The sequence below is a fragment of the Carassius carassius genome, chromosome 27, assembly GCF_963082965.1.
Source record: "Carassius carassius chromosome 27, fCarCar2.1, whole genome shotgun sequence".
Taxonomy (NCBI): domain Eukaryota; kingdom Metazoa; phylum Chordata; class Actinopteri; order Cypriniformes; family Cyprinidae; genus Carassius; species Carassius carassius.
Genome location: NC_081781.1, coordinates 20,652,870 through 20,679,847, shown reverse-complemented (window position 1 = coordinate 20,679,847; position 26,978 = coordinate 20,652,870). Strand labels below are relative to the sequence as shown.

Sequence of the window (26,978 nt, the reverse complement as noted above, 5' to 3'; positions counted from 1 at the left end):
GTTCATCAACTCATTTTCTCTCAATAGGTCTGTCACTTGTTGTTTTTGCTAGTTTGCTCCATAAACATTGGCTCAAAACACCTTCACACTCATTTATCTACAATACGGCACAGATGATTCAGGACTGGAATCCGTCTTTCATGGTGGCCATTTGTTTTGTTTGTTTGCATGTGATGTCTGAATTTCTTGCCCAAGTCTTCTGTGAAATTTAGTAATACAAAATACTTTACTTGTACCACTCTTCCTTGCTTCTGTGAGTGCTCATAAACATTCTTTCTTAAAGGGATAGTTCACCCAAAAGTGTAAATTCTGTCTTTAACTACTCACCCTCATGTACCTGTAAGACCTTTGTTCATCTTTGGACCACAAATTAAGATATTTTTGATGAAATACGAGAGCTTTCTGGCCCTCCACACAGCAACACAACTGACACGTTCATGGCCCAGAAAGGTAGTAAGGACATTATTAAAATAGTCCATGTGACACCAGTGGTTCAACCTTAATTTTTATAGTTACCAGAATACTTTTTTTGTGTAATATCCTATTTTATCATTTCAAGTTGTTTTGTGAGATGTTTTGCTTGAAAAGTGTGCCTGAGGTCTTAAAATTAACAGCACTTGGATTTTGTTAATGTTATGACATCAGTCTTAAGTGGAAATGCAAGTTTTAACATCATTTTTGATTTCAACACCTTTGCTTGCAACCTTCTGGCCATTCTTCAGGACCACCATCAGAGTTCTCAGCTTTCACCTTGCAGGCTTCATTTCATATTACCACATCAGATTTATTGGAGATTGCAGAAAACTGACATTTACCAGAAACACTGTGTATTTACAAGACCATGCTTGTAAATCATGTTCAACTAAATCCTTCCTGTCAAACGCACAATCTATGGCAGTAACTGGAAATGCTTACTTTGAAGGATGGTGCAGAATCAAAGCATACATTCCTTCAGTCAATGCAATTCTTTAACATTCTCTCCACCCATCCAGTCAATATCTGCAATCCCACTTATGTTTTTTACAAGCTCCATACAAACATAGGATTCTGGATTTATGTCTCAAAAGAGCATAAAAAAAAGAAATCTTGTTAGCCTTTTGTTTCTGTGTATTGAAGAGATTTCCAGCAAGTTCAGAACTGTAGATCTGCAACAAATCTTCAATAGCATTTATTGACTCTGCAACTATACATACATCTTTCCATTCACATGCATGTTCCGGTCTCGCAAAAGTCTGAAACAACATGCAAAAAGACTGTAAAATGTCTGTTTTGTGGTTGTAAAGGAGTTCCTGTAGCTCAATTGGTAGAGCATTGCTCTATCAAGCGCAATGTTGGGTGTTCAATTCCCCGGGAACACATGATGGGTAAAAATTGATAGCCTGAATGCACTGTAAGTGGCTTTGGATTAAAGCATCTGCTAAATGCATAAATTTAAATTTAATTTAAATTTAAAGCCTGGTTTGAGTAGCATGCACACACACAATTAAGACATCTTGCCTAAGAAGTGAACGGAAGAACCTTAGTTAGGCAATTAATTGCTGACATGAAGAGCATCTCTCATTAAAGACTTCTTGGGGAATTTGCTGACACAAACCAGAATAACGTGACACTCCAACAACATGCAAGTTAATTATTTCCATACATACACGCACAAAACATTATGATATTATGAAATCAAATCATGCTTGTATCAGAATTACAAATTTTACCCAGACAAGTTAATAAGAGTTAATAAGAAACCAGCAACACCCTGCAATCACATAGCTGATAGTGATGGTGATTTTTGCACCTGCAAACAGTACTCGCATTTCTCAGTAAAGGATAAAAAAAATCTAGTTATTACTTGCACTGAACTTTTCCTTTCTGATACATTATGACTTCACTGGAAGTGATGAGCCACACAGGGATGGGGGATTATTGGAAAGCCTTGGATACTGGATGCTCATTATTTCACCACTACAGTATTTTTTTGCCTGTTTCTGTCCAGAGTCAGTACAGATGGAGTGAAGCTGTCAGCCATGAACACATGGAAACCAGAGTGCATGACTGAGATGAAAAGAACAGAAAGTTTTTAAAAAATGCAGAAAAAAGAGGGATAAAAGACTGCAAGAAAAGTAATTCAGTGTGAGGAATGCAATGATACTCAAAGGGGAGTGAAAACAGTAAAACTCAGAGCTGGTGTTTGAATGAGAACTTTTAAGGGTTGACCAGGGAGTTGATTTTCAGCTTTAAAGAAGGAAATATAATACATGGTGCTATAAAAAGACTTAAATAATAAACCATAGATGTGAAACGAAAACAGTTTTTGCCTTGGTAAGTATAGTTCAGGTCAACAGTTACGATGTAATTATTTGGAGGTATATAAAATGGGAATCATGAAATGTTCCATATACCCACTGAACATACTGTATTCTGAAGCATCAGCTAAGTCATAAAAACACGCGTTAAGGGCCATTCTGTGAAGCCCGCAAGTGTTTTAATGCTTTTGTCTTCGCTCACAAAATTTTTGTATACTCTCCCAAAAGGACTGGATTCTTCTGAGAAACTTTGCATTCGTTCGTAAAACTTTTGCGTTCCTCAGAGAAACTTTGAGTTCGCCCACAAAAATATTTGATACTCTTAAATTTTAAAGAGTTTCTTGGGGAAACTCTGGAAGCCCATTTCTGCCAATTAATAAAAAAATAATAGTAATTGCAACTTTTTATCTCACAATTATGACTTCTCACAATTGCGAGTTTACATCTAGTAATTGACTTTATCTCAGAATTGCGTCATACAAACTCACAATTCTGACTTCTCACAATTTTGAGATAAATCAGAATTGCAAGATATTAATTCAGTGTTTTTTTTCTCAGAATTTTGAGATAAATCAGAATTGCAAGATAGTAATTCAGTGTTTTTTTTTCACAGAATTTTTTTTTATTAGAATTGGATGATACAAACTCACAATTCAGCCTTCTCAGAATCGCAATTGTGAGTTGTTAAAATTGCAAGATATAAATCAATTTTCTCGGAATTGCATGATTTAAACTAAAAGACAGAATAGAGAGAGAGAGAGAAAAAAAGTAATTTTAGTGACGGAAACAAGCTTCCATTGCAGACAGAGCACAAAAGAATCCCTCCGATCTCTATTTTTTTTTCTACTTCTATGTCCACTTAGAGGCTCCACACCATTCACTCACACACAACATATTTTTTCATTTAAAAATTAAAGGCACAGGGCAGTGGAATTAAAAAGATAACTTTTTACTCTTTTTGGACTTTTTGTAACTTCAGCACTACCTTTTTAGAAAGGTAAATGCTTCCAAAGAAGCGAGTGCACACTAGTTAAACACTAGTCTGTGTTTTAATGCGGTCTTTGTAAACAATACCAAAGAAAATGTTTTGATAGGCAGTGTTTTTTCATCGTTGAGTCTTGCTTGATAAATGGCTTCTCACTGTAATCCTGTCAAATCATGCCTGAATTGAAGGCACCTCAATTCCAACGCGATGAATCAGATCAGATATGATGACTTTTATAAGCACTTTATTTAAATGCAAGTTTATTTCACTGTCTCCCAGTAGAAAGCCAGTGCTGACTTGTTTAGGGAATAGATATTTACAAATAAATATACCAAAAAAAAAAAAAAAAAAAACAGTAAAATATGGATTAAACCAAGTGTACAGGTGTGTTCAGGTCATCTTCAGCAAATCAACCAAATCATCATCACACACAACTATTACATTACTGACCAATACAAGCTGTTAAAATTACACCAGTGAAGATAATTAAAATGTGTACATAAACTTCATATCAAAATAACCAACTCAACAGAATTAACCACAGTCAATTAAAACTTTGTAGCCAAATATGCAAAAAACATTACAGCAGGTAATAGCAGCAAATATTAAGTAACATTATGCCCAATGTTTTCTCCATGTTAAAACTTACAGGAGTCATACAAACAGATGATGACATCACAGCCATGGTGCAGCGTAACTCCTGTTTGGCCCCACCCACCTGAGAAGACAGTTTTTCATAGACCTACCTATGTTGGAAATGGATTCAGATTTTTTGTTATACATGGGTATCATGGTATAAGCAGAACGGCTCTAACGTCTAATTAACTAGAACTATATACCACCACTACAATTTTTAATCCATGTTTCATTGCGTATAGTAAGTTTTGAATTTCTGAATGCATATACAACAAAATAACCATTGTGTTTGTGCGCATACAAGAGATTGGTCTGCACCAGTGTTGTGCCTTCATTTTGAGAGCTTGATATGTTGTGTTGTCATACACGTACAAATTGAACTCTGCCCCTGTTTGTTATGTTTCCAGACCCTGCCAAAATAGGCAAATACAGTTGGCAGCCCAACTCTGTGCAGCGCCCCCTCTGGTATGGAGGAATGGCAGCAGAGAGATGAGGGAAAGGAGGGAGGAAGAGTACATCATGCCTCTAACCTCCCGGCCAGACACTAGCGATTCCGCAGGATCACAGGAACTGCAAAAGAAGAGGGATGCAAAATCAGGATATGGTTTAATTCTTGTAAGCATGAAGAAGTGTGTCTGGAGTGGACTTACTGATTATGACGAGGAGAAGGATGACAACCACCAATGCTATAATCATTTTGATCTGGGGATAGAAGAGAAAACCAAAGGCAAAAATTATATAGTGTACAATTAGACTAAAGGCACACCTTCGGGAAAATGATATATATTGAATGTAGAAAATCGTATAGTTTCTAAACCCAAAGTGTCTTTACACAACAACAACTTTATCAAATAAGGCCATCGGAATAGAGGCTCACCTTCATGTCTCTCCACCACATCCTTCTGTGGAGCTGCTTGGCTCTACTGCTGAATGCTGATGCATTGTCCGAAAGGCTTTCTGAAAGTCAAAAGAGGATCAGAACTAAGGTTGACTTCCATACATGTTTATTATTATATAACTATAAACAATCTTAAACAACTGAGATCGTTTTATGTGGATTATATTCTTCTCCAGGAGATGCTTGTTGACTTTCATAATGCTGTTTTGGGATGTTAAGATCTACGACATGTGGGAGCAACTAAAACTTCATTAGTAAAGCTTCATTAGTGCAAGAACAAGAATCAAGAAAGTTCATACCAGCTGCCATTCAAACAATACCAGAAAATGAATGTGTGTAGAGCCGGAAAGATACAAAGAAACCAGGTGCAGGTGATTTCATTGCATTTAGACATTTAAAAATTCAAGAAAGAAATCTTATGGATCAGTCTTCAGGTTCAACTTTAGCACAAAGACAGTATTGCAGTCGCCATATGGAAAACATTCCCTTTAGTAATGTCAATGTCTTCCAGATGCTGCGCTATAAAGCTACTTGTTCTCTATTTGCAAACAATCTGTTTCAATTTCTGCAAGGAAGCCAAATTGCAGTAATTATAATAAACAAAGACAATGGATTTGAGCTCAGAACAGTCCTGTTTTGATTTTATACTGACATGCAAAGATTCATCATTTAACAACAATGTAACATTTCTGTAACAAATATGTTGTAAATGTTCAGCATGTTTTTTTTTTTTTTCAATTCGATGCCAGTCCAGTTTTATTTTAGTATAGTTTATATACTTTTATAGGATTAATAAAAAAAATTATAATATTTTTATTAGCTTCATGTTTATTAAAGTTATTAACTTATGTTATATATTTTTATATTTATACATTTCAGTTATTTGCGAAGACTAACGTTTTTCTTCATCTTTCATTTAACTTTTTCATCTGATGTTTATATTTAATTTTGACAGCATTATTTAAATTAATGACAACTATTTTTAATAGTTGACGCTTCATTCCACTTGAATGCACTTGGGAACACTGACACGCTAAAAATCACAACATCATTTAATATTATGCGTGTAAGATATCTGAGCACCCGAGCAGTTTAAAACAGTCACACTGGCTTAACCAATGGAAACCAAAATAACTCTGAAGTGTGGCAATAACACACGTCACCTCTTTTATTTTCCTCTTTAAAATCTAATCAATGCAAAACTGCTCATAATTCACAACTCTAAACACAGTGGCTCCTGTTACATTAGCCTCACAATCATCATGCACGTCTCAGAAAGTGCTTTCATTTACAGCTAAATACAAAAACAGGACCAAACATGTTGCTTTTATCACAGGGATGCTGTGCTTGAACCTGCTTTAGTTCATTTATCTCCACTACTTAATGTTATGAGACTAGTAACTAATCTCAGATCAGCTTGAAAACAAAACCATCTGCATCATCTTGTGCACACAGGTGGTGTATTTTTCACATCTGGGCCTAAAATGAGAAAAATTCCACACCATCTTGTGGGACATGGGATATTTTAACCACTTTCCTGCCCATATGTCCCAAGGCAGTTCACAAATGGAATAACAGAAATGGGACCCGACTCAATAGAGGTTCAGGTATAATGAAATATTCAATTAATGGAAGGGTTTATTCATATGGCATTGGAATTTAAACACTTTCCCACAGTTCTCTGGGTCAAGTTTGGTCAATAGTAGTGAGCTGGATAGTGTGGATATGATTAATTTGCAATAATAGTTTGTTTACACATGGCTTCCCAATCTATTCAAGTGCTGGCCCCGAAATATATCAAACATGCTTTTAAATAATCAGAGGACGATTTGCAATAAACGACTGAATTAAACTTTACTGCAATTTTTGGGGAGCTAATTTTAAAAACCCTTCATATTTCCACCCAGGTTTTTAACTTCCGAAGATCTGCTGTTCAAAATCTGTAATGTTTCATGAATCATTTCTGTCTCGATTCCTATGAATCCAACCAAATCACAAAGTGCATAAGGATTCATAGTGATCCGTCCATGTCCATCCTACCAGATTTATCCTGCAGCTCATCCAGCCGTTCCCCACGTTCGATCACTTTGGAGATGTTCTCCTGCATGACATCAATGACCTCATCAACCTGAGACTGCACCCTGAAGGGCAATCGAGACAGAGAGGATAACATGAGAGGAACAATCTGGTGCTTTCATTGATTCAGCAGAACATTTTTACAGCTTAGGAGCACATGTTTGAGTCTGTGATTCTAATATTTCTAAGATATCATTATGACTACGATCTGTTGACCCTGCAATGTTGAGGGGAGGTGAGAACGTTTCGCTAGACGTGGTCTAGACACATCCAAATAGTTTGAACTATTTGATCTCATAGTCGTGACATGCAAAGGACGCACTAAATAGCTGGTGAGGTATTTAGCTGCTCTCATACACCTGGCACATGGCTTTGAGACGCAGGTTACCCTGTGAATGAACTGAACACAGGATGTTTTGACTCTTGACTCTGTTCTTGGATACCAGCCTAGGAAAACACACCATGATCTGCGCCAAACTACCAGTCGTGCAAAACCTCGCACATACCTTGCACCTGGGAGGGCACCTGCCATGTGTGGTTCACCTTCAACTTCAAAACCCCACAGATACAAATGAGGTAACCTCAAGAATCAAAGACTTCCATGGAAAGGTAAAAAAGAAAACAATATGGAAATTTCACTTTCCAAGGGTTCCCTATTAAATTCCATTGTTTTATGTGTTACTTCGCCGTGCAGTGCATAGTTACGTAAACCTGGTGTTGTGTGGCTGCTTACACCGGGCGAAGCTCTTCTGGGTTTCCCTTGGGAGAATTACTGCAATGCATTAGTATGTACCAAATTTCATAACAAAGAACAAAGAAAGGCTCACAGTCTGGCTACTACAGCTACGTCAGTACACAGAGTTTCGAATATTGGGAGTAGCTGTTTACTTTTGCCTGCAAATATTATGTTGTGTCATAGAAACCCAGATGGTTACAGTGCCTCCCTTCTTTTCGGACGGGAAGCATGTTTGTGGGTGGGTGTTTTCACAGATGTCATTATAAGGAGTTACATAAACTCAGCAAGAGACAATGGCACAGGCAGTGCCTGCACAGTCAATAACTGTGATTTCCACAACACAAAGCCAATGGAAATGATTGTTCTCCACATTTCTGAACTGAGCCCATCCTAGTATTTGTAAATCCCTAATTGTTCAATTCTCAAAATAACCCCTTAACCCTAAGATAATGATACCTCAAACTGTGCAGCTTGCCGAAAGATACTGCTTTACAAAGGAACCAGACATAGCTTTCACCTGGCAGATGATAAAATGGCCTAAAGAAGCACATTGAAGGAAGGACCCGGGCTGTATCAGAAGAGCAGAAATTCATGGATTCATGCCCAAGACCATATTTTCATAGACTTTTTCTTGACTCGGACTCAACCATCTACAGGTCTCAGTCTTGACATGGACTTGACCCTCTACTGGTGACGGTCTTGACATGGACTCAACTCTCTACTGGTCTCAGTCTTGACATGATGTCTTGACATGGACTTGACCCTCTACTGGAGACAGTCTTGACATGGACTCAACCCTCTACAGGTCTCAGTCTTGACATGGATGTCTTGACCTGGACTTGACCCTCTACTGGTAACGGTCTTGACATGGACTAAACTCTCTACTGGTCTCAGTCTTGACATGGACTTGACCCTTTCTACTGGTGACGGTCTTGACATGGAGTCAACACTCTACTGATCTCAGTCTTGACATGGATGTCTTGACCTGGACTTGACCCTCTACTGGTAACGGTCTTGACATGGACTAAACTCTCTACTGGTCTCAGTCTTGACATGGATGTCTTGACCTGGACTCAACTCTCTACTGGTGACGGTCTTGACATGGACTCAACTCTCTACTGGTCTCAGTCTTGACATGGACTTGACCCTCTCTACTGGTGATGGTCTTGACATGGACTCAACTATCTACTGGTCTCAGTCTTGACATGGACTTGACCCTCTCTACTGGTGACGGTCTTGACATGGACTCAACACTCTACTGGTCTCAGTCTTGACATGGATGTCTTGACATGGACTTGACCCTCTACTGGTGACGGTCTTAACATGGACTCAACCCTCTACAGGTCTCAGACTTGACATGGACTCGACCCTCTCTACTGGTTACGGTCTTGACATGGACTCAACTCTCTACTGGTCTCAGTCTTGACATGATGTCTCGACATGGACTTGACCCTCTCTACTGGTGACGGTCTTGACATGGACTCAACACTACTGGTCTCAGTCTTGACATGGATGTCTTGACCTGGACTTGACCCTCTACTGGTGACGGTCTTGGCATGGACTCAACTCTCTACTGGTCTCAGTCTTGACATGGATGTCTTGACATGGACTTGACCCTCTACTGGTGACGGTCTTAACATGGACTCAACCCTCTACAGGTCTCAGACTTGACATGAACTCGACCCTCTCTACTGGTGACGGTCTTGACATGGACTCAACTCTCTACTGGTCTCAGTCTTGACATGGACTTAATTCTCTACTTGCTCAGTCTTGACATGGATGTCTTGACCTGGACTTGACCCTCTTCTGGTCTTAGTCTTGACCTGGACTCGACTCAATATTTGTCTCACTCTTGACATAAGGCGCTTTTACACCGTGTAGTTGCACCATGTAGTTCTTGACATCATCATAATCATTAATGCTGAGAAAAGAACAAAATGCTGCAGACAATAGGTAAATGTTCTTATCGCTGTTTTCCATATTCTTGGCGTAAATATTTTACACTGCTTTTTAATTTTAGTAGGCATATGACCAATCAGTGTACACATATGTCACTGGTAATTCCTATAAACTGTAAAAGACACTATTCTGAAGTAAGAGCTAATTTAATTCCTCCAAATGGAGTTTCTAGAACTAATACCGTTCCTAGTTCCCAGATCCTTCCTAAAAAGCAGGAACTACTACCAATGGTTGTAGGAACTATGAAAAGGTTCCTCTGGTGTGAAAGTGCCTATGGACTCAACCCTCTACTGGTCTCAGTCTTGACCTGGACTCAACCCTCTTCTGGTCTCGCTCTTGCCTCTGACTTGACCCTCTCCTTGTCTTGGTCTTGATTCGGACTCAACCATCTCTGGTCTTTGCCATGACTCAAACTCAAATCTCAACTGCAACGCTGACAACAGCTTTATGGATAAATGTAGGTTGTGAGTTATTTTAAAGGTAAAGAGAAAACTACTGCTAAACATTATTTACTGTTAACATAAATATTTCTAGTATATATAAAATACAATAAAACATTTGATGCTAAAAATGAAGATGTTGGCAAAGCAAGTAAAAAAATTGGGCAAGCTGAAAAAAGTACTCCTACAAACTTATACATACTGTTTAATTTTTTCATTTTGTCCTCCAAATCTTGGTCCTGTTGGGCCTCTCCTGCAAAAATAAAAATGTTTTTTTTTTAAATGTTAGTAACCAAACAAACCGTCATAATCACCTTTGCTGGGAAAATTGCCTGCAAACAAAAATAGCTGCTTAAAGACCTGTTTATTTGTCAATGCATGGATGATTATGCAGACTCACAGGAAAAAGTCCTCCTCTTCATCCGAGTCTTCCTCTAGAAGGTTCCTCTACAAGTTAAGAAGATGAGGGTGTCAGTGTGGTCAGAGCTGGTGCAGGCTGGGTTTAATCTAAAATTCCATCTGAACTGAGGCCAGGTGTTTGACATAAGAGTGACCAGACTGAGACTTATAAAGATCTTATTGTGTATAGAGTATACAGTCATCTGCCAGAAGTGAAGGACAACAGAACCCTTTGAAGGGCACAATGTAGGCACAGCTTGTGACACAGTATTCCCGGAATGGAATTCACCTGGAGATAAAACTGGTCAGAACACAAACTCCTGCAAGGAGACACTGCTGATGCCCAAGACATATGAACTCCATTTGGTCTGCATTTGTGCCATCTGATCTTTAAAGCAATGAATCACAGATCAGGAGGCATCTAGTTGACCTTCCATTAGTTTTGTTTAAACATCCATGATTGATCACATTTAACAAATACCTCACTAGATCATTTCAACATCTCGATGACTAATGTTATATAACTTTCCATAACTGCATCCAGACCTGTGACACTCCTCTAAAATTCCATCTGGACAATTCCATACTAATGTCAACCTTACCACAGAAAAATGAAGTGTTTAGCAAAAGAATAAATAACACTCAAATAAACTGAGCATTTTAATGTATTAAAAAGCTATAAACTTGAAAGGAAATCATACAACTCCAACAATCAATGAGTCTTGTGATGTTGGTGGATGATGTTACATCAGTTCATAAGTTACTTGGCTGAATGGCGATGAGAATCACAAATCATTACTAATGTCAACTATGACCATCTTAAAGCTAAATGCATTTATAGCCAATGTTTTGGGAGGGAATATGATTTAAAAAAGTAAAGAAGTAATATTTTTATAACACTGTCCAACAGATTCAGTTCAACTACTGAATCTGTTGGACAGTTCAAAACTGAATTAAAAAAAAAGAAAAGAAAAAACACTAAAACTGAAATTTTGATGAACATTTAGGCTATCATTTCATTTTACTGCCCAATATCTAGGAGCTATTCATGAGACTTACCAGTGTCTCAGAGTGTTTTAAAGCATTTTAGGATTGATTCTCATCGTCATATATAAGCTGCTGTTTTAGGAACTGACATTTTTGGGTCTGGACCCTATCTGCTGGGTTTTAGGATAATTCATATAAATGATTCAGTATAAATGAAATGAGCTCCTGAATTTAGATTTAATGTCGTGACTGCAAGTAACCCTGCAACTCCTCACTTCCAATTGGCTCTTTACTAAGGGGATATTTAAACACAAGAACCAGGTCCTTCCTTGGGTCACGGTCAACAGTGTTACATAACCGGCACGTGGAAAGCCACATTCATCTTCACTCTATTACACATTTTTGTTTTCTCACTTTTGCTGAGTTCAAGCTTCAATGTGAGGCAAATTAGAAAAGACTTTTCTTTGGATGAGCTAAAGTCTGAACCATCCAATGGATTCTCCCAAACATACATCAAATCGGGAGTTGTACCCAAAATAAATACACATATTTATCATATCCTGGCATAGACTTACATGCTTTTGACTGTAAGGTCTGGCAGGGTTTTTAAAATGGTTTTTAAATGACTCTCGAATACTGGCAGAAGATGGAGACATTGAATCTTAATTATGAAATCGGTACTGACAGGTTCTTGGGTAGGGCTCTGCTAGTTTATTACCCCAGGCCTGAGCTAATGCCTGTTACATCATGACATTAGTCTTCACTTTCAAATAATCTTTTCTGGTCTTTTCCATTTAGTGCCTGATTTAGTTAATAAAATATAGGTTTATTGTTAGTGGTGCTTGCTATGACAATTTGACTTCCACTACCATTCAGAGGCCACAAATAAAGTGCAGCACAAAAGTATGCAATGACAGTGGCAACTTTAACACTTTAAATGATCACTTTCCTTATTCAAACTGATTTTTTTTTTTTTTATGAATATGATTGACCTGAAGAATGAAAATTGTATCATACACTTTGGAAATTATGATCTTTATTGCCACTTATTAACACTAGAGTTATACACTTAGCTCATGAGATATACAGATACTTGGTTCACTAAAATGAGACAATATTTTTATACTATTTTAAAGATTTTTTTTTTTTTAATGACAAAATATTTGTCTTTTATTCACACAAATCAAAACAATGCAGTTATATTTTGAAATATTTTAACTTATCAAGGGCTTTAATTAATGATTATTTGGGTAATCAAGTAATCTACAGAATTTTTTGACAACTGAATAATTTGATATTTTTTTGTAATAGAAATAGACCTAAGTGAAAAACGGGCTTTATTGTGACTATTTATATATAAACTAACAAATAGACGATAATAATTGGTTCAAATAAAGTATCAAAACCAAGTAATTGCATGGTTTTATTGAACAACCCTGATAAAATAGGCCTACATAATGTAAAATGTCTACACAAATTTAAACATAACCAACTTAAGTTTATTATGCATTATAGCAAACACCTGCAGAGGGCGTCGATGTCCTGGCAATGTTTCATTTTACAGCGTGATCCAAGGATGTTAATTCCATGTAATTTTAATATTTGGCCACATGCAAACTCAGAGCGAGGGTTTGAACTTATTTTGAAATCGTGTTGTACAACAAATCGCATACTTAGAAATATGTTGATTAGGGCTGGGACAACGCGTCGAGGTCATCGATGACATCGAAGCAAAAAATACGTTGACGCAAAATATGCGCATCGATTCGTCGACCTGTTTTTATTTCTCTAAAAAACGTTTGCTAAACGTTTACCTTATGTGCGCTGAATATACGCGATGGCCGGATCAACATTCTGTCCAACGTTATATAACCAATCCAGGGGTTTTTCTGCAATGATCTTTTTTTTTGGCGGCTGTCAAAGCCTTATTTGATCAGTGAGTGATGTAGAATAGAATGACTGTGCTGCGCCTGACAGGGCACGTACGAGAGAGAGCCCCGGCTGTGCGCGCGCAGTCTTCAAACAACACGAGCGCTTCTTGCTCTCTCTCTCCCTCGTGCATATTAATCAAAATCATTAAACATGATAGAAAAACACCAAAGTTTCACGCGCGCTCGCGCACTCACAGTCTTCAAACTACACGAGCGCTGTCTTGCTCTCTCTCTCTCTCTCTCTCTCTCTCTCTCTCTCTCTCTCTCTCCCTCCCTCCCTCGTGCATATTAACCATAGACTGTATAAAAACATGGACGTAGTGTCCGTGACGTCACCCGTAGTCTGCTGAGGTGTGTTTTTGAAGCCTAAAGTGTGTAGAGCGGGCCATCGCCATCTTGGCAGCGCGTCACCGCGCGACTCTGCCGGACAATCAAAAATGGGCAAAAAGGCGGGAGCTAGTTGCTGAAGCCACACCCACCTAGCACGACGGCAGTGTCAGCAGCGGCAATCCACCTGTCACTCAAGTGGCTACGCACTTAATTATGCAGAAATTTAAGTCTTATATAATTTAAACGGATGAGTTATAAAAAAATTCACCCCCCTCACAGTTGTCATGAAGGGCAAAATTAGCTATTTAGACCAAAATCATTTTTTGAACCAGGCTGTAAACATGTTTTTTCCTGCTGTAAAGTTGGCCATTTTAACATGGGGAGTCTATGGAACTGACTCCCTTTTGCAGCCAGCCTCAAGCGGCCAGTCGATGAATTGCAGTTTTAGTCACTTCCTTATTGGCCTCACGAGAAAGAGCGGGAGGTTGGCGCTCGATATTAACCAATATCATTAGACACGATAGAAAAAGGGCGGAACGCCAAAGTTTCACATGGAGCATTCAGAGATTTTTTTTTTCTCTATGACAGGCTGCTGGCTCCCACTGTTAATTTTTTTTTTTTTGGAAAAGCACTCTGTATTAGCTTAAAGCCCCTCAAGTTTACATTGGTTACTGTATTCTTTCAATTGCTCTAAACAAGTATTTTGGGTGAACTTTTTTATTGAATGCTAGACATCAAGTTGTTCTTATTTTCATCTGAAAGAAGAACTTTTTTTCAGTAAGCTAGGCCCTATGTGTTCAGTAAGCTTGTTTCAGTAAGCTATGTGTTTTCAAGGCTTCAAGGTTTTATTGAATGCTATCTCTATACAAGTGCAAAGTAATGCATTCTTAGTCAGTCTTTTATTTTGTAATTTTAAGGAATTAATGTTTTTTTCATTCAGATATGTAAATCAACATGTATAAATTGTTAGTAGTCAATTAATGGGGAGATAATCGTAATCGGATCGGCCAGAAAAAATTAATCGTTAGATTAATCGATGCATCGAAAAAATAATCGCTAGATTAATTGTTTAAAAAATAATCGTTTATCCCAGCCCTAATGTTGATGAATTTTCCTGTGTTGGCATAGGTTATAAATATTAAGTTACAAATCTAGTGAGATAACAAGTACTGTTCTCCCAGATAAATGTTAACCAACACAAACTCACGGTATATGCTGAGGAAGAGTTTGTGTCCCGAGCTGCTGAGATGGAGATGCGCTCCACGTTTGTAAATGATAAATGTAAATGTAAGTGCAACACAAAACGCATCAGACTTTATATGCGTTGCCAAATGAAACCCAAACGAACAGTACATGAATAAAAGACTGAACAATATAATGCAAGCACTATCTAACTTTTCACCTCAAGGAGTAATATCGCAAGAGCTTGTGCACTACAAAAAAACAGGCAAAACGGCTCTGTATTTATATCAGACACACTGCGTCGTTAATTTTGCGTAAAAATATTGTTTTATCGAGGAAATTAAATAACACTTATTTCATATATACTGCCCTTCAAGTACTTTTCAAGTACCTTCTCAAAAATATGTATGTTTTCAGGGGTTTTCCAGGATGTAAATTTAAAAAAGTCAAGTACTTTAAGCACCTTGTATGAACCCTGGACTTATGAATGGACCAAAAACACTCTTTTTTTCATTTAAAGAAACCAGTTTATATATTATGTCTGTTTATTTCTACAAAATCATGTTCTGTTTTATTTGAGGTTTTTTTGTATATTTTTCTCTCCCTCTGTTTAATTTCTTTTCCACCTCAGTTTATCCGCTGCTATTATGACATATGGCAACTGCTTGTTGTTAAGAACAAACTGCTCTCTGAAGTGTTGTACAACACAGAGTTGAAATGTGGTGTGTGATTGTGTGTAATAGCATGAACACTGCTGTTTTAGATGGGCTGTTATATAAATTAGACTTGTTTGTGGCCTGCAGACACTGAAGAACATGAGGACAGAGCTGTTTACTCTTCCAGTAAACAACATAAACAGATCATGGAGCACAATGGGGTTGTAAAGTGAAGAAATATGCAAGTCAGCTAAGAGCATCTTCAGACCTCTCATCTCCAGGTAATCTATATGGTAAGAACTGACTCACTGTTGCCTCAGTGACTTACCCGCTCACTGCGAATGGAGCCGGTGACCTCATCATCATTCAGATGCCGTTTAAATTTAGGGGGCATGCTGGGATCGAAATGCTCCTCCCGCTCTGGCTCCCTCTGCAAGCAAACACAGGAAACACAGCAGTGATTGACTAGGTTTATGAATCTTGAGTCACTCCACTGACTCATTCTTCACACATAATAAAATCATTTAATCCCAAATAATATTTTATCCCATGTATTAACTTCATTAGCTTAAAAGTAGGATGGGTTTGGTTGACTTTTGCTAAGCACCACTGCAATACTACAGAATTTGACTGTCACAGATGTGCATTTAGCAGCTAAGAGATCCAATCAGATTTCAGAGCTGGAACCATCTGTTCTTTATGTGTTAATTTAGACCAGACTGTTACTTAAGAGAAAGCTTAATTATAATGTCCATATATCTAAGTCTGTTGGTCGGTTCATTAGACTGAACTTTGGGCCATAAAAGCTGCACTACTTTTAAGTAAATCCAGTCGTAATTCAGACTTGGGGAGAGACCACCCGGTAATACTTAACTCTTTTGGTCATGGGGATCAGTTTAGCCACACAGACTGAAATGTGCTGCTTGCAAACATCAAACAGAGCAGTTTAAGACAACCTCCAACAATTGATGTGAAAGTCATAACTTTCCTCAGTGTGTATTTGCTTGAAATTCACACAGCTGATGTATGGTTAAACCATTTCGTCGTTCTTTTACAAACCTGTTGCCTTTAGCTTTGAATTCACAGCAGGTTTTCATCTTGAAACTACCAGACATATAAGATTAAACCTTACCAATGGAATTACAATGACAGGTCCTCATACAGACCTTCTGATTGACACTCTCACATTGATCATAAAGTCATTCTGAAATTGTAGTTTGCCAAATTCTATATTAAGCCTATGTAATTTAAACAAAGCCATAATAATAACAGCAATATTCACTATATAACAGCAAGACTGCACAGGGACTTCTAGGAAAACTATAGAGCGGTGCATTGATGACAGACTTTTGTAGGCCAACTTGAAATTAAAAGGGTTTTTGCTATTTTTAACCCATTAAAGGGTGAGTCATTAATGACATAATTTTAACATTTGGGTGAACTAATCCTTTAAGCATCACCCTGTTTCCCTTGACAAAAAGCCATTGGCCATTTTCCCCTGGCTTTTGATTCACTGCAAAAAAAATATGCTCTGTAACCAGCAAATGTTTATAATTCTTAAATGTTTTGTTAATCAAGATCTTCTCATCTTCACAAATGAACAAATTTTTTTTGACTTTCTAAGCCTAAATACATCGGTAGAAGTGAAAAAATTAAATAAAAATACAATCGATAAAAAGTTAAAATATCTGGATCTTTTTTACAACACAGACCTTACATAATGTGTTTCACCAAAAACCCTTGACTTTGGAACAGAACTGGAACTCATTTCCAGGATTTAGGACTCATTCAAGCTAGAACATTCCAGAAAAGAGTGCATATGACTAATGCACATTACAATGTGACATAATACACGGATGCAGTGTTGTCACATTACTCTGATTAGGAAATACTAGCTCGTTACCATAAAAGCTACAGAATTTTACAGTAATTGTACTGAAAATGTTATTAGGTTCAGGTTATAGTGAAATGTTGCATTTTCCCTAGTTTTAGTGAGTTACTCCATAACACTCAGTACTTGAGTGGGAAATATGTGATAAACTTCGTATTTATGCAAAAGGTGTTCCTGTAATAAATAATAGATGATGTCCTGAACAGATGTGCCTCTTAAAAATAAAATAAAAAAATTAAACGTATTCATGAATTCTTGCTATTGTTAAGAAATATGATCTGTTCTCTTCGTTAACAGTCAAAACAAAGCTGGTTCCTTCACACACTCATCCCAATCTCCATGTCTAGTACCATTGAGTCCACTGTCCTCTCTCTGAGACTGCTCTCTGCTTCTCTTGCTGGAAGAGCTGTCGGAAAAAGGCTTCTCCTTTATCCAGGAGCACGGCAGAGCTTTTCCAGAAAGCAAGAGAGGGGAAAAGAGGGGCTGGGGACAGGGAACGAGAAGGAGAGAAGAGAAGGACACATGGGGTTTGAGAGAAAGAGCATGAAAAGGGAAACAAGTAATGCCAAGACAAAGAGAGAATCAAACCATCATCCACTGAGACCACTCTGATATATTTACATTTTGAATTTCAGTTTAGTGCTGTCAAACAATTAATTGTAAAAGTTTTTGTTGACATAATATATGTGTGTGTACTGTGTATATGTATTATGTGTGTATTTATATATACATAATAAATATACACAGTACACACACACACACACACATATATATATATATATATATATATATATATATATATATATATATATACACACACACATGTAAAAAGAAAAAAAAATATTTATCTGCAACTGTGCAATGGTTGGACGGATGGCTGGATGGACAGATGGATGGATGGGAGACCATTTTTAGGTGTTTGAAACAGAGTTGGGATGAAAACTGAAAGCAGAAATCTGCCCCTGCTGTTTCCAATACAAACCACCAAAACCACAATGAGCATTCTGATAGCAGAATGTTTACAGACTTCACAAATGATCACACTGATTAAACCCTCACATGCGTCACGTTGTTAAAGGGGTCATATGATGTTGCTAAAAAAGAACATTATTTTGTGTATTTAGTGTAATGAAACGTGTTTAAGACAAAAAAAAAACATTATTTTCCACATACTGTACATTATTGTCCTGCCTTTCTGAAATGCATTTTCACAGAGCTCATCGTCCTGAAAAGCGAGGTGTGCTCTGATTGGCCACCTATCCAGTGTATTGTGATTGTCTGAATACCTCAAGCATGTGACGGAAATGTAACGCCAAACAACAAGCGCTACTTTACACTGCTGAAAACTCACGTTTGAATCATCAGTGGCAAATCCTTTACATATGTAAACGTATTTACGGACTGTGAGTCAGAACAGCTGGAATTGTAATCTACTCTCCCAGGATCAGGAAACAGTCCTCCATAAAATGTGCTGCACACATCTGAATATTACAGTTGAACTGTTCTGGAACAGTGTTGTAAATACAACTTAACCACTGATTTCTAGTTGTTTCCTCTTTTGGAAGGCCAAACAAAGTATCTTCGCTTTCGCAACAAAACAGCGTTTCTACAACATGACACCAGCGGCAACAGCGAGAATAAAAGTTACGTCTTCTTTCTTTGCGTAAACATGTGGGTGGTGTTATGAAAATCTTCCCACATTGTGATGTAGACATGTGGGGGTGTGTTTAAAAGAGGCGTTTTAGGAGGCCATGGACGAGTCTAAACTTTTATTAAGGCTATCACTTTGGGTTTGAGATTTTAGTCTTTGCAACTTTAGGGATCTTATCTATTCATGAACATCTTGTAACACTCCAAAGAGAAAGGAAAACTTGAAATTACATCATATGATCCCTTTAAGGAACAGATCACAAACAACACTAACAGGTTAGGCATTATTCCAGTGTTCTCTCCATCACGTTTCAGAAACCAACAGGTCAGGGAACGGCTGAAAGAAACACTTAGATCACTAACACATGACAGGACTTCCATCATTCAGGAAACAAGACATCAACAACCGCGGATTAATCAAAGACTGTTTGAATATCCGAGTCTAAACCAATGAGACTAACATAATCACTGAGAAGAGACGAAACCATGAAACTGAAACTGATAGACTCGATATTCTTTCACTTTGAGAATTCAGAGAACAATATGAGACTGAAAAACAACATCATTAACGTTACTTCATTTGTTTATTCATTCATTCGTTAGAAAGACAAGTTATCACGCCATAACGTATATATGGGCTTCATCATGATGGCAGTTATTAATGTTATTAAACCAAACAATTCTTAAATATACTAGTTTTCACTGAAGCACTCGACTGACTGCATATTACCGATCATTTCTAATAAAACAGCAGATGTTCCTGTCAAGCACCTGCTAAACAGAGCTTCATGCTAGTCAAAACAAACTCATAAGCATAAAAGATCGAAGCAAATGGTAAAACAAGGTTTCGGGAAAAACAAGAAGCATGAAATCAAATAATCATGTTTACATGAAGATTTGTGAAGGAATGGAAACGCTGAAGTGAAAACAGATGGAATGACAACTAGCATGACTGCTAACACCTCTGGCTACATCACTGACCGCTACAAAAGCACACACAGGCCTCGAGAGCCACGTCTCGGGCCAGTCTACCTCTGAGAGCTTGCTTTCGTGGATTCCCGTGTAGAAGAACCGCGTCTGTTGTCCCGCTGACGGTGTACGATCCGAACCGGTCCTGACCGATGTCTCTCGCTCGCTCGGCTCTGAAGCGGAAGTCAGAACAGCTGGATACTGTTTCCTGCAGACACATCATCATCACCGTCATCACCATCTTAATTTTCTATTGTAAGATTTAAAAAATCATCTAGTAAAAAAAAAAGAAAGAAAAAAGTAAACTAAGTATAATCAAAAACTGTCGACGTCTATACAACAAATAATATAAAAACCATCACCACCTTCATTTACTGTAAAAAAAACAACAAAAACAAAAAAACAAGAAAAAGATTATCATAATATCAACAAATCGTCATCTAATAATAATAAAAACTAAAAAAGCATTATCTTCATGACTTCATCCAGTAAAATGGTAAAATATACAACATTCTTCATCAACATCATCACATTCATCATCATCACAAGCAGCCCAGCTATAGTCATAGAGTGATTACTAATCTAGTGAGTCATCACAGTAATGCTGATTAGTAGATGACCTGGGGGGTATTCCAGAAAGCAGGTTATGTGACATACCCGGGTAAGTTTAAGGGTAAGTTAGTGGATAACCTCAACTTTCGGTTCCAAAAATGGAGGTAACTTTCTGGGTATGTATGTAACCATAGGGACTTACTCTCTGAAGATAACCTGCTCGGTAGCAGGTTATGTTCCAGGGTTAGTTTGTTTCAGAAGGTTACTGAGTATGGCGTGCCCTTTTGATGACGATCCTGTGGACGTGGAGGCACAAATTATACGAGGTTTTTTTCGCCGGGAGAGAGTTATAAGACCGCGAATTGATGTATTTTCATTTCCTAATGATTATTTGAAAGAGCGTTATCGATTTTCAAAAGATTCGTTAATTTATTTAACACATCTCTTGAGACCACATATTGCAAATGTCACAAACCGCGGGTCTGCGCTTAGAACAGAGAACATTCTGTGCATATCACTTCGGTTTTTCGCGTCAGGGCATTTTTTGTACAATGTGGGCGATGCAGAGCATGTGGGAAAGGCAACTGTGTGTAGAGCCATTCGCACAGTATGTCAGGCACTTAAACGATTCTTACACACATTTGTACAGTTCCCTGGCCATAAACCTCTGCGTGTTATTAAAGAGGAATTCCACAGAGTGGCAGGTTTGTCCTTTGTAGTAAAATCTATGACGCATATTAAATATGTAGTCATACTATTTATATCTATACATGTATTCATCCTGCACACACACACACACACACTTTAAACTTCCATATATGACTTTCTATTTCAGGATTTCCAAATGTAATTGGGTGCATTGATGGCACACACATTCCTATTAAAGCTCCTTCAGTAAATGAGGGAGACTATGTTAATAGGAAATCCATTCATAGTATCAATGTGCAGGTAACAATTTCATTTTGTGTTCCTAATTTTTTGTCTTGTTAAAATCATTAAACTCATTACTTTTTCCCACTAACTATAGGTAATATGTGAGGCAACCCACATCATTACTAATGTGGAGGCAAAATGGCCAGGATCTGTGCATGATGCCAGAATTTTACGCGAGTCATCATTATGTCAGGCATTTCAGGAGGGTATGTTTTGCTGTATAATTTTTTTTTTTTTACTATATTTGTATTGTACACTTGAATCATTACAGGACAGTACAATGGTTACTTGCTGGGGGACAGAGGATACCCTTGTCTGCCCTATTTAATGACACCCTACCCTGAACCTGATCCCGGACCACAGACCCGCTTTAACCTGGCTCACAGCCGAACACGGGCCAAGGTGGAGATGACCATAGGGATCCTGAAGTCTAGGTTTCAGTGTCTGCGTGGGCTCCGGGTCAGTCCAGAGAGGGCATGCGACATCATAGTGGCTTGTGTTGTGCTTCACAACATTGCCACTATAAGAGGAGAGAGCCACCCTCCTTGGATTGAGGAAGATGGCCCAGAGGAACCCCAACAGGGTTTTGCACACAACAGAGATGGAAGACTATTGAGAGACAGGATTTGTCAAAATTACTTTTATTAAAATGTTTGCACTGGTCTGCTCTGCAGTTCATTTCTTGATTTCCTGCAAAACAATGAAAGTAAAAATGAAATAAAATGAAGCAAAACAAGCTTGAAATAAAATTTGTTGTTTTTTTATTACAATGCTTTATATACACAACACTTTTAACATGCAACAGATTAATCAGAAGTTCTCACCTTAAGGCGATGCTCCAGTAATTCAATTTCAAGTTTTGCTTTTTTAATTTGAAGCTGTATAAGGTCCATCTCCATGTCACTTTTTCTTATTTGTTTTTGAAGATGGACCTTATACAGCTCCTTTGCTGGCAACTAGGAAGGCAAAAAAAGTTTAATGAATGAGATTCTGTCAGACAATAAAAGTAAAATATGGACAACTGCACTCAAATTCTTACTCTGGTTAGATTGTGCATTGAGGTTGAAGGACCTTCATCTGTGGGCAAATCCCCAGGTATGTACTGTGAAAGGACAATGACAGTTTGTTACTCTAATGTAAAAAGGGGGCATACATTATAATGGTGTGCATCATACCTCAGTGGATCTACCAGCATTGTCCACTTCTGTCACAGCAGATGTGGTCTCTTCATCGTCATCTTCATCCTTAAGTGGAAATATGCAAGTATACATTATCTGGCAAAAATAAACATAAAAAATATCTAAAAGCAACTAAAGGTACCTGACAACAAAACACTTACAGCTGTGACAGACTGTGTTCTTTCTGTAGGGTCCAATAATACAATCCCTCTGTCAGTATCTATAAGAAAATACAACCCATACAATTCTCAATATTATCAAAGAGAAACCAATAATGCAGGAAAAAATATCAAAGCAATATAACTAAGACCACAGTAGCCTATACATCATATGTAGTTAAATAATGTAAGCCTGCATAAAAACGTTAAGCATGTTCAAAAAGCCTTTATAAGTGACAGAGAGTAATTTATTAAGTCATAATGAGAACAAATCACAGTGGCAAACTTACATGTCACCATGTTACTTGTGGTGCATGGTGTGTGTGATGAAGTGCCCCCTGGAATGCCAGCAACCACTGGTCGCCCTTTATTAAGGGACAGAGCCAGCTCCTCAGATGGGGTTAGGGGAGGTGGTGGTGGGCCCCCGCCAGTTAGACGGGCTTCAGCCTTCTTTCTATTAGCTACATGACAGAAAGAATATACTAAATCGTGTTTAATAAATAGTTCAGTAATTGTGTAATCAAATATTACCTTTTTGCAGAATGTTTTTGTGTTTCATTTTGACTTGGCTCAAAGTTCTTCTGGCTCCAGAAGGATTACACCTTATTAAATAAGAAACCATATATTCCTAGTCAATATACACTATTTTAATCTGAAGAAATGAATGGCAGGAAAAGCAAATGCTTTCGTAGTGATTTAACAGTCAAAAGGATGCGGAAGGGGTGTTTAATTATTGTGCACTATAATAAAAGGGGAGGCAATATAAAATTTGCAATTTAATACACTCACGCATTTACTCTGTCCGTTATTTTTTGCCAAGCCAACTCTCTTTCTTTAGCCCATGCAGCCGTATTGCTTTTTTTCATTATTATTGGCTTGAATTCTTCGTATGCGTGCATTAAAACCTCCAACTCCGCCTCAGTAAAGTATGCCGCTCTTTTTTTTTCGTTGTCATTTTCCATTTTGACTCGTGAAATCGGCGATCCATTGAAAATGCCTTTATGCACGCGCATTAACTCTGGGTAACCAGTAGGAGGTTGATTAAACTAACTCTTCTCGGGTGTTTTGGAACCGACATACTCATGGTATGCGGGTTTGGGGTAAATCAACCCAGAGGTTATGATTTACCAAATGGTAAGTTAACCTTGCTTTCTGGAATACCCCCCAGATCTATTCAGGAACAGCTTGTAACACTCCAAAGAGAAAGAAAAACTTGAAATCGCATCATATGACATACACCTTTAAACAAACATTAAATATAACCAAGGACTTGAGATGATTTATGGAACGTCTGTAGCAATAAATTCAGATCATCCTGTCACATGAATAAGAACAAAACGCAGAGTGATGCAGCTCTTTAGAGGATAAATGGTTTTGTAAGCAGGCCCGGAATGTGTCCTGCGGGCTACAGGAGGCATGATTTGTAAAACAGGCAACTTTGAGAAATGTTTCACAAGGGGATAAAAGGTGCTTCGCAAAGTGAAAAAGACAAGGTGATGTGTCCCCCAAAAGGCCCTTGTCCAAGGTGCACACTTTTAGCACTTAAATCCCCTGTAAGGATGCATTTACAGACATAGAAGTGAAGTTTCTTTTGCATGTGTCTTTTGAGTACAAATCTGGTCTGTTCTATTTTAGCTGGACAACAGGTTGAGTGTGCAAAGATCTGTGTATATACTGACTACCTCAGACTTTTGTCAATTGTTTCATTTTCAGATTCCTGTGAGACTTTGAAGGATATGGGAAATGATGAGAAATATCAGCACATAAACAATGAGAAAGCCATGGATGACTCCACTCAGAATATTCCAAGTCACTGGACTCAAGATGTTTGCTATTCGAATCAAAACAGCAATATTTTTTAACATGGAACTGTCCAGTAATATATTTCTATGGAATAGCAGGATATTTCTTAACCTTCCCTGTTTATAAAGACTCAGCTGTCTTGCTTTGCTGTGACCTTTGACCTTCAGGTTAATTTAATGTGCCTATGGGACACTTCAGTTCATAATTCAGGTAAGTTATAAAGCTGTGCTCTCAGACTTTGTCCATTTTAACCTCTAACATCTCTCCTTATGACAGAATGAACATGCTTAGAAACCAAAAGAAGCAATGGCTTACATACATATCATCAATACACAGATCATTACACCCAAGATGTATATTCCAAAATTTATGAAGAAACAGATTTATTACCTTTGACTTCAAATGTCACTAAAAGGAAATATTTATCTGTCTGTTGATCCTAATGTTTATTCACTCAGTCAGAGTCCAGGGTTTGGAGCACGATGAAAACGGCTAAAATAAACTGCCCTGTCGTCTTGATGAGATGAGCAGACGTCCTGAGAGTGGGAGCAGGAGAGATAGAGTCACAGAAGATTTAGTCAAGGCCTCTAGATGAACATTTGAGTATTTCATATGGGATGTATATGGAATGGTGGCAGGCTGGTTGATGGGATGGTGCTCAATGGAAATCCAGACTTGGTTAAAGGATTGTAAACGACAGGAGTGAATGGTGCAAGGTTGATGGATGAATGGCAAAACCTGTGATAGATGAGTCTCAAAAGCACTTGGGAAGATCCATACTATCCTGTTTATACACATCAAGGTTAATATTGTTAACTAAAAGGCAACATTTCTCATTTTACTTTAGCTTAAAAGAATAGTTCAACCAAAAGTTTACAGACAATATTATAAATCTTATTAATAAGTATTTTATCTTCCTTGTAATTGTCCAGGGTAATGGATGTGATTGGGCCACACAGAGCTTTAAATCTTTGTCCAAGATGGTTTTCATGACATGAAGCCCTGAGGGTGAGAAGGTCAAAACGTGCCCTGTTTTCACTCTCTCTCTCCCTCCAGTTTCCTTTACTCCCGGTGCAGTTGATCAATCTCAAACTGACCTTGACTGCAGAACAGACCTCAATCAAGCAGCCATGTCTCCGGATGCATTAGTCACTGCTGAGCTGCTAAATGCGATGGAGCAGGAAGCATCAATCTTTCCCAGTGAAGTGTTTACCTACTGTCATGAAGACTTCCAACACCATGACACAGGTCACACCTGCCATGTGTCCTGAAGATTAGAGTTCACCAGAGGTCAAATTTACTTCTGAATGGTGTCCACAGTGGATGCTGCTGTTTTATTTAGTATTACATGTGTTTTCAAGACCATAAGTGCACCAGGATGAGTTTTAGTTTAGTGTTCTTTACAGTTAAAGGAATAGTTCTCCCCCTAAAATGAAAATGTACTTCCCTTTGATTTAAGATTAGATTAGTTTGTTTCTTCATCAGAAGAGATTTGGAGAACTTTAGCATTACATCATTTGCTCACCAGTGGATCCACTGCAGTGAATGGGTGCTGTCAGAATGAGAGTCCAAACAGCTGATAAAAACACCACAATAATCCAATAAGCAATCCACATCACCCAGTCCATCAGTCCATGTCTTGTTAAACAAAGATCTATGTGTTTGCATGAAGCAAATGCATCATTAAAATATTTTTAACTTTAAACAGTTGTTTAAATACGAGTCCTCTATTTATAATATTGCTTTCTCCAATGAAAAAGTAATCTTATGCACAGATCAAGTGTTTACAATTGTACAAGACAAACAATCCAACACCAAAAAAAAGCTCTACACAAATGTTTTTATCAGCTGTTTGAACACTCATTCTGACAGCACTGGATATGGCAAAATTATATAAAAACAGATTTTGTTCTGTCAGATGTTAACTCTGCCACAAGCCTCTCTTTTCACCCTTTAAACCGCTTTGAACAATGTATGGGAAACATTAGATCATCTGCTGCTGTCTAGTCAACAAGGCAATAAACACGTTTTCCCTAAACAGGAACTGTGCTTCCAAACAAAAATGTCCCGCTGAAGATGAGGAGGAGAACGCCAGGTGTTTGTGAAGGCCTCCTGATGGGTCATGACCTTTTTAACTGGATTTCTACAGTTTATGGGACATCCTGCAGAGTAAGAGTGCAGTTTATAGCCTCGTTCACCCACACGATTAGTGATCACATTCTCACGTGTGAAGTTACAGGTCCATTAGATCATAGGAGACTCTGTAGCCTCTATAGTTTTGATTGAATGGACAGTTATATTATATCTATACCTGTATATGCAACTTTTCAAA

At 37.9% G+C, this 26,978-nt stretch overlaps 1 protein-coding gene and 1 long non-coding RNA gene across 4 annotated transcripts; one reads left to right on the top strand and one right to left on the bottom strand.

Moving 5' to 3' along the window:
* Nucleotides 1–3,509: 3,509 nt before the first annotated feature.
* On the bottom strand, nt 3,510–20,247 carry LOC132106981 (vesicle-associated membrane protein 4-like). 2 transcript variants are annotated; one of them, XM_059513105.1, is made up of 8 exons: nt 20,086–20,247; nt 15,841–15,942; nt 10,428–10,474; nt 10,230–10,280; nt 6,857–6,957; nt 4,796–4,875; nt 4,569–4,620; nt 3,510–4,488 (listed from the first exon to the last, which is right to left on the bottom strand). In XM_059513105.1, exons 2-8 carry the CDS (start codon nt 15,904–15,906, stop codon nt 4,463–4,465), a joined length of 423 nt encoding a protein of 140 aa, XP_059369088.1. In that variant the 5' UTR covers nt 15,907–15,942; nt 20,086–20,247; the 3' UTR covers nt 3,510–4,462. The 2 variants fall into 2 exon arrangements, with proteins under 2 accessions (XP_059369088.1, XP_059369087.1); XM_059513104.1 differs by lacking the exon at nt 20,086–20,247 and adding an exon at nt 17,754–17,886.
* Nucleotides 15,198–26,978, top strand: LOC132106982 (uncharacterized). 2 transcript variants are annotated; one of them, XR_009424216.1, is made up of 3 exons: nt 15,198–15,805; nt 25,703–25,851; nt 26,688–26,978. It is a non-coding gene; the product is annotated as an uncharacterized LOC132106982 (long non-coding RNA). The 2 variants fall into 2 exon arrangements; XR_009424215.1 differs by lacking the exon at nt 26,688–26,978 and having other exon boundaries at nt 25,703–26,070.

What these genes read in the sequence shown, in the direction of transcription:
- LOC132106981 (XM_059513104.1), bottom strand. An exon ending in CAAAATGAAAAAATTAAACA is followed by an intron (nt 6,958 to 10,229) that starts GTATGTATAAGT and finishes ATTGCCCTTCAG; the next exon opens with GGTGCAGTCTCAGGTTGATG. An exon ending in CCTTCTCCTCGTCATAATCA is followed by an intron (nt 4,489 to 4,568) that starts GTAAGTCCACTC and finishes CTTCTTTTGCAG; the next exon opens with TTCCTGTGATCCTGCGGAAT.